This window comes from Sinocyclocheilus grahami, unplaced genomic scaffold (assembly GCF_001515645.1).
Source record: "Sinocyclocheilus grahami isolate Dianchi unplaced genomic scaffold, SAMN03320097.WGS_v1.1 scaffold336.1, whole genome shotgun sequence".
Lineage (NCBI taxonomy): Eukaryota > Metazoa > Chordata > Actinopteri > Cypriniformes > Cyprinidae > Sinocyclocheilus > Sinocyclocheilus grahami.
In genome coordinates, this window is record NW_015505515.1 from 16,377 (window position 1) to 24,799 (window position 8,423).

The 8,423-nt window shown below is 35.3% G+C and overlaps 1 protein-coding gene across 1 annotated transcript; it reads left to right on the top strand.

Moving 5' to 3' along the window:
• The first annotated feature begins 426 nt into the window (after positions 1-426).
• On the top strand, positions 427-3,911 carry LOC107602835 (tetraspanin-3-like). The gene is made up of 7 exons (XM_016295428.1): positions 427-516; positions 2,083-2,274; positions 2,454-2,528; positions 2,613-2,708; positions 2,833-2,982; positions 3,377-3,460; positions 3,547-3,911. The coding sequence occupies exons 1-7, from the start codon at positions 457-459 to the stop codon at positions 3,619-3,621; spliced, it is 732 nt and encodes a 243-aa protein (XP_016150914.1). The 5' UTR covers positions 427-456; the 3' UTR covers positions 3,622-3,911.
• The last annotated feature ends 4,512 nt before the right edge of the window (positions 3,912-8,423 follow it).

Here is an 8,423-nt window from a genome sequence, read left to right on the forward strand (position 1 = left end):
ACCCTTATGTCTAAACCAGGACGACTAAAAGCACTTAACAGTCTACTGCTTTTCAGATAACACCATCTAGTGGAATAACCTGTATAAAGCTCGTGATTAATTACACACTCACTTTACACTTCAAAATTGAGCTATTTTTAACATTTATCCGTTAGATATTAAACAAACTGGGCATCTAAGCTTAATACCCATCTGTTGGTAGGCTATTATTTGCCCTTTTCCATTTCTTGCTTATGTTAAAATAATATAAAATAATATTTTTGAACTTTGGTCTGCTGTAAACAAAATATGTTTAAACGTAATACATGTAATTTATTGTGTCACGACGGTATTTAGGACCTGGGGGTTTCCGCTCCTAAAGCTTGAGAGGAGCATGTGACTGACTGACAAACTCAGAAAACGTCACAAATCCGAGACATTCACATTCACAATCTGGGCCCTCACTCAGCAGCAGACATGGATTGCGGAATTCTAACATCTAAAACCGTTCTTTTATTTCTCAGTTTAACATTTTGGGTAAGTTTGTGTTGTTCGTTTTAACATAATTTATCTTGTATGTTGTTTTAGAAAGATATAAATGTACCCTTAGAGGTTTACAAACCCATACTGCTGTTTTTGCTGTTAGTTGATTACTATTTGTAGGAAGAAGGGTCCTTTATAAGCATCACAATAGTTTGCATTCATCCAGAGGTTGTTCCCCTCCTCCAGACACTAAATGAATGTTTAGTCAGAGTAACTTGCTTCTGACAGCGAGCTCTTCTCTAAAATGTAATTTAATTTAGGGCGAGTCGTTTGTTTGCTCTTTGTTTATACGCTTAAGAAAACCATATGAACGAGCTCGTGTTGTTTGCAGCCTTTAAAGGTATTCACACTTGTTTACATCAGAGTTGATGTAACTGTCAGAGCTTCTAACTTATAAAAACTTTAAAAAAAAAAAATTTTAAAGATGTTTTTCTGTGTCATAATGTAGGCCTAGTCATCTAATTTGGCTTAGTGCCCCATACTCATTTTAGACTTAAATGGGCAGGAAAGGGAGTTCTGTAAAAAAAAAAAAACATGACTTTTAACTCTTCTGCATATCCATTTTAATATTTTCCTCTACATATAGCCAGCCATTGCTAAAATTCACAGAAATCAAGACACTTTTTTTTTAAAGGTAAAGGCCTTTAGGGGCCCTGTTGTTCCTGCCCTTTTGGACATCATGCACTTGTGGTTTTGTGAGACAGTTTTTATTTCTATCTCTAACAATAGTGCAGTAAGTAACAAAATCTGGAACTGAAATCTCTTATTGTAGCATCTTTGTCTTGTGGAAAGCTGATGTATTGCCATTGTCATGTGTACCTTCATGCCTCAAGGGTTTCTGTTTTGCTGTGCTGCTTCTGCTCAAGCTGAGGCACAAGACTAGCGTTCCAGGAAAGATTAGAGGGCAGGAGAAGGTTACTCATAGTCTCGTGACTGTGCATTGTGACTGACTACTGAAGAAACAGATCATGCGCTAGCGAGTCATACATCACCAAGAATTCCAAAGTGTACGTGTTATGAAATGACACCTTATGACATCACGTGAGAGATGATGAATGTATTGTTATTATGGAAGTGAACTGGAAATTCAGAGAAGCATGTTACTTTGTGATGCTTTCTCATTTCAACATTCTTAAAAAAAAAAAAAAAAACTTTTAAAATGTTTTTGCCAAATAGTTTGTCAAAAACGTAAACCTTTCTTGAAAATTATGCATTTAATAACTTTTTTTTTTTTGTACACGCAAGTAAATGTTTAGTTAGTTTGCTGGTTGAGCACCACTGCTTTAAAATGTCATGTTGTGTAGTGGAAGTAAAAACTAATAACATATGTCGTTCTTCTTACAAAGGAAATACATGCGAGTGTACACGTCTTAATCATTATTTTTCTTTTTTTTCCCCCTTACAAATGTCATGAAATAATAAAAACTGAAATAATGTTTTCGTGGAGTTGCCCAACATGACTTTAACTAACCTTACCTTTTAATAAAGTTTTTTTTGGAACAAATAAATAAATCTGAGGATCATGTCTTTGACCCACCTGTTGTTGTTTTTTTTCTCCAGGCTGCTGGAGCGGCCCTCGCGTATGTTGGCTCTTATGTGATAAAGAGCTACAACAACTTTGAAGACTTTGTGTCTGATAAGTACTCTGTCATCCCAGCAGCCATTATAATCGGTGTGGCTGTGGTCATGTTTGTCATCGGGATCGTTGGCTGCTGTGCAACTCTGAGGGAGTCCAAAGTCGGTTTAGGCTTTGTAAGTATGGGCCATCTGTCGGTGTACCTTTTGTGCCCAAAGCCTTTGTTTCAGTTTATTTAATCGAAAATAGAAAGTAGGGACCATATGGTGGTTTCTGTTCCTTCTTGAAAGCTTCTGGGGTAGTACTCGTTTCATCATTTTTAATATTGTATACTTTTCTCTGAATTTGCTTTTAGTTTCTTATCATCATCATGATAATCTTCGCAGCTGAGGTGACCGCTTTTGTGTTTGGCTTCATCTACAGGGGAAGAGTAAGTAATTCATAGATAAATAATGAATAATATGTACAATCTGTAGAAATATGAATAATTGGAAATCGTTCCTTATGTTTACAGATTAAGGGTGACCTAGAAAAGTCAATGAACGGCGTCTTTCAAAAGTATGACGGTGTGAACACTGAAGCCCATGCAGTGGATTACTTGCAATCTCAAGTAAGGCTGAAAGGTTCATTCATATCGTTTTTGGTTGCACAGGAAATGACAGGCGCAATAGATGCATGAAGGATTCTCATTCTCTTTATTCTCCCCTCGTCCTTCTTTATTTTTACATTTCCAGTTGGAGTGCTGTGGGGTGAATAACATCACAGACTGGACTGCAATACCATGGTATGGCCAGCATAACAACTCTGTGCCACATTCCTGCTGCAAAGCAAATGCTACACAATGCACTGGCCAACTCACCCGACTAGATCTTCTGAACACACAGGTTTGACATCTGATGTTGTGCATTATTTTATTCAGTTATTTTAGTATTATTTACATGCTATTATAATATTTTATATTTTGAATTGGCTTTTATTTGTATATTTTCAGTAAATTTTTTATTTTTGCTTGGTTTTTTTTTTTTAGATATTTTTTTTTAGATATTTCACTTTTTGGAATTTTAGTACTAAGCTTATTTTCATTTGTTTTTCATCTAATATGTATATTTTATTTTATTTCAGCTTTATTTCAAATAAATAACAAAATACATTTTTTGTTAGTTTTACAAGTTTTTTTAGTTACAACACTTGTATTTAGATCAGCATATTATATTAAAATTATGTAATTTGTGTTTTTGTGGGGGAAACAAAAACCTCTGTACTCTGTTGTTCCTATAGGGATGTGAAGCTAAACTGGAGCAGATGCTTCAGGATGTGCTTAGTTATGCAATGTTGGTCATCCTGGGATTTGCCATCATTAAGGTACATCAGCTCATTTTAGCCGCATCTTCATCCTTGTTTATCAGACAATGAATTTTTCAGCAACTTGTTTTGTGTGTCTTTTTCAGCTGTTTGGGATGCTCAGCATCTGTGTCATTACCTGCAGAAGCAAGAAGAAAGACTATCAGCCTCTGTACGCGTGATAGTAAAATCTCCTGAATCCCTCTCTTGGGACAGTCTCTACATTCTCGATACTGTGCAGCTAAACACAGCCTCACTGGCAATATAAACATCATAGGTGTGGCAGTATTCCAAACATTTAGCCTTTTGGTTTGAATTTGAAAGTGCAACTTGAACTTGAAGCAATGCTGACAGGAACCACACAAGTGTGTGGTCAGAAAAACACTGAACATTATCAAATGATCAAAGAGGTGTCTGTAAACCATGTGACATTCTTAGTTTTCACTATTAACGTTTTCCTGCCTAACAGGTTTATGCTAGCCCTTGACAAATACTGTATGTCTATGTCTCCAACCCCACAAAAGTACTAGAAAATGTTATATAGCAGTACTTCACCAAATGTGTTCAAATGTAGATCAAACTTTAGAGTTGATAGATGCACTTCATTTTTAAGGATTTTATGTTTCTGTGGGCTTTAGTGTCTACATTTACATTCAGTGTTTGTTTTTTGTTTTTTTTTCAGTGCTACATTCCAAATGATATCGGTCTTATAGTTGTCTGTTTACATGCAGTGTATTTTTTTTTCTGCTGTTCAAATTATATCTGGTCTTATAGTTGTCTGTTTATTATATTCATTAAAATGATTTAGCACAACAGAAGGATTAAATTATGGAAATAAACTGGTTTGAGTGTATTTCAGCATTTTTCTAGATTACCAAAATGCATGTACATAATTATCCTCAACTGACTGTTGTTCTTCAACACCATTTCTGAGGAAATACACATGTGGTTTTAGATCAATTGGGCGTACACTTCACTTGTTATCTGTCTCACACTGACACATTTGTGACGATATCGCTCATGAAAGTAAGCCCTGAGCTGTAATGAGAAATGCTCTGTTGGCCCACTTTTTTTCTTTTCTTTTTTTGCAAACAACACAAAATGTATTGAATCCCTGAATTGTGGAAACCATCTTGACACCCTTAAAATGAACAAACTGTCCCTTACTTTGTAGTGTTACGCAGTTTTCAAATATTCACCTTCACTTTAAGTGGAATGTAATGAATAAACAATTCAGTGTGTACAATACTATAAAATGTTCTACATATGTAGAGAGAAAAATCCGTTAACGCCATATAATTACAGCACTAATTTGAATATACTTATATTCAGCTTTGTCAGTTTTTAATCAGAGAAAACCCTAAAAGATCGAGACAAGACCTGCTGAATTTAGTGGTTTATAAATATAGTATACGATACGATACCCATGAATAAAACTTAATTTGTTAAACAAATCAAAGTTAAACATACTAATATGAGTGTCTGATTCTAAATGATTTACATTTGTAACCATTAGAGGTCGCTGCAAGCTAAAGGGGAAAAAAGAGCATAAAAGTATCATCTATATTTATATCTATGCTTTGAGTAAAAGCATAAGTATAATCTAACAATATAAATGATCAATGATAAGCATATGCATAATTTAAGTGGAAGTAATGAAACACAACATACTGCCTTGGTTATTTTTATTTATTTTTTTCCAGAAATGTACGCACTGCTACATGTTTATCTGTATACATATGTTTTGTATATTTATATCTATGCTTTGAGTAAAAGCATAAGTATAATCTAACAATATAAATGATCAATGATAAGCATATGCATAATTTAAGTGGAAGTAATGAAACACAACATACTGCCTTGGTTATTTTTTTTTTTTTTTCCAGAAATGTACGCACTGCTACATGTTTATCTGTATACATATGTTTTGCCCTCTCACTCTCACAGAGCTGACTCAGGTGTTTGGACAGAGGAAATGTAGACGAGCTCTTCATTTGTCTAATTTCCTCCTCTCACCACTGACTTGACTCTCAGTGCAGTAACCTGACCTCAGTCAGGATGAAGCGTTTGGAGGGCAGCCAAACACTGTCTCTCCTGCTGAGGAATCCAAAGACACTGCATCTCTGCACTGCCGGAACCGAGGTGCTCATTTTGTTTCCAGGAACTGCTGTATTTTTGTCAGTAGTGGACGGTTTTTAAGCATTTATCAAGGAGCTGAAGACACTTAAAGAGAATGAGGGCGAGAGAAATGAGAGCGTGCAAGTACAAAACAAAGCAGCAGTGCTCGAGACCTAATCACAGACACCTCAGTTCACTTTATCATGAGAAAAAAGATAAATGGTGTTCAGAATGATTTGAAAACTATTCTGATACACACATTTCATCGATGCTAGCAGCATGCTACCGTAGCTGAGAGCTAGAAAATAAATTGATGCAGGAAATGACAGCATGAGTTACTACAATATTTGTTTATAGTTATTCATTTGAAAGGAAATAATATTTAAATAAACAGTTGAATGTTTAACATTATTTAAGGAAATCACATCAGTCTTTTTAATCACAGTATTTCAGTAAGCTACAGCAGTGCTCGAGACCTAATCACAGACACCTCAGTTCACTTTATCATGAGAAAAAAGATAAATGGTGTTCAGAATGATTTGAAAACTATTCTGATACACACATTTCATCGATGCTAGCAGCATGCTACCGTAGCTGAGAGCTAGAAAATAAATTGATGCAGGAAATGACAGCATGAGTTACTACAATATTTGTTTATAGTTATTCATTTGAAAGGAAATAATATTTAAATAAACTGTTTAACATTATTTAAGGAAATCACATCAGTCTTTTTAATCACAGTATTTCAGTAAGCTACACAGACACACACACACACACAGTGGGTTTCCATGTTTTATGGGGACATTTCATAGGCGTAATGGTTTTTATACTCTACAAACTGTATCACCCTACACCTAAACCTACCCCTTACAGGAAACTTTGTGCATTTTTAGATTTTCAAAAACTTCATTCTGTATGGTTTATGATTTTGTCCCCTTAATGTAGGAGGGTTTACCAGGACCACACACACACAGAGAGAGAGAGAGACATTGAAATCATATATATTAATGTAACAAAGTTAACCAATTAAGTTTCACTGTATAAAAAGTTTTTGTTTGCATTATATATGTGTGTGTACTGTGTATATTTATTATGTATATATAAAAACACACACATACAGCATATATATATTGAAAATATTTACATAAATTATATATATAAATATATTTAATATACAAAAGTAACATATTTTCCTTAAATATATGTACATGTGTGTGAATGTATATATATTATATAATAAATATACACAGTACACACACATATATATTACGTAAACAAAACTTTTATTTTGTATGCGATTAATCGCTTGACAGCACTAATATATATATATATATATATATATAAAATATATAAAATCTTTATATTATTTTTATATTATAAATGTATTGATTATACAAATAATATAAATATAAGTGAAATTGCACGTACTGTCTTGTCAGCCTAGTAATGTAATAAAGTTTGTTTTACTGTATTTTTAGTTTTTAAAAATGTTACAGTGTACAAACTTTGCAATGAAATAGCCTACAAATAAAAAAAAATGTTTTTCAATATACAGACAAAAAGGACCGCATTTAGTGTCTGCACCTAGTAATATTTTGATCAATAAAAATTAACTTTGAGAAATAGTGAGTCCGTGGAGTGAAGCACTTAGATGTCACAAACAGATGCCCTGAGCAGCCAAGCCCACCTGCAGAGCTGATGCCAGAGCACTGGTGTGTTTGTCCTGCACGAGCGCGCAGTGTCAGGATCACCGTCTGATGGACGGGAGGGCGTGACGTCATCAAGGGGACACCAACGAGTTTTGCCAAAGAGAAGCTTGTAGATCCACACTGGAAGAGCCGAACAGTGCAGTGTGTCTCAAAGGAACGCTCTCTCGGCGGTTTCTCCCGGTGACACTATCGAGGGTAAGATCTAATATTATTCTCTGATAACACACGGAAAATTCCTCACGGCAGCAGCAAACTGACAGACTAAAACCTCCATCTACCGGACTGCACCAGTGCCAAGATTCAATAGCACACTCTGAACTACGAAAACACCACTTTCCCGATGGAAAACTGTTCGTTTTTCTTTTTTTCAACACAAATAGAGCAGACCCGTGGAGCAGCTGACAAAGGCAGGCGACGGTAAGAGATCCAGGAGCATCGCTGCCTTTGTAGTTTTCTCCGCGGATGGGCCGAAAGATAAGAAGTGTTGTCAAAATCTGATTTATACTATGTTTCATACGTGTGTAGGCTCTTTTGTCACTTCTGAATACACTTGCGAGTGAAACTGCTGGTATTCTGTACTATAATGCGCACGGGTTTGTGTATGTATCCGTTCAATTTCAGAGCCGAACACAGGCGTTACTATCGTCACACAAAGGCGAATACATGCAGCGCTGCCTATTGTGTGTTCAGCTGGACCCACAGCTTCATTTGTGCTTTCTAGCCTTCGTTCACTGGCTTAACAAGTTCTCCGTTTTTGTTATTTTACGTTATCATAAATATGAACAATAACATCAAGCAGAATAAATGAATACATTTTGTTCTAACGTTCAACAATAAATTGCATCCGCATGCACGGTCAGCGCCATAGTCATATGCATTATTTATAAAGTTTGGCTCACTGGCTTCTACTAGATTCTTCCGTGCACTCAGCACATTTTTTTAAATCATTAAATTATCATAAGAGATAGGTACTATCTCTACCTATACGTAGGTACATGGGTAACGTATGTGTTGAGGAAACGCTTTTTTATTCTATAGGAACGGGTCCATCCCCTTATGGGTGCTAGCATGTTGACATCCCATGACCTGTGGTGTTATGCAAATTGACGAGTTACTGTAGGCCTATATATAATAGTAATAATAATACTTATAATGTT

Bases quoted from the DNA above. Each gene is read 5' to 3' on its own strand.
- LOC107602835 (XM_016295428.1), top strand. From the start codon at position 457: ATGGATTGCGGAATTCTAACATCTAAAACCGTTCTTTTATTTCTCAGT. The intron at 2,275-2,453 runs GTAAGTATGGGC...ATTTGCTTTTAG, and splicing joins CCAAAGTCGGTTTAGGCTTT to TTTCTTATCATCATCATGAT. The intron at 2,709-2,832 runs GTAAGGCTGAAA...TTACATTTCCAG, and splicing joins TGGATTACTTGCAATCTCAA to TTGGAGTGCTGTGGGGTGAA.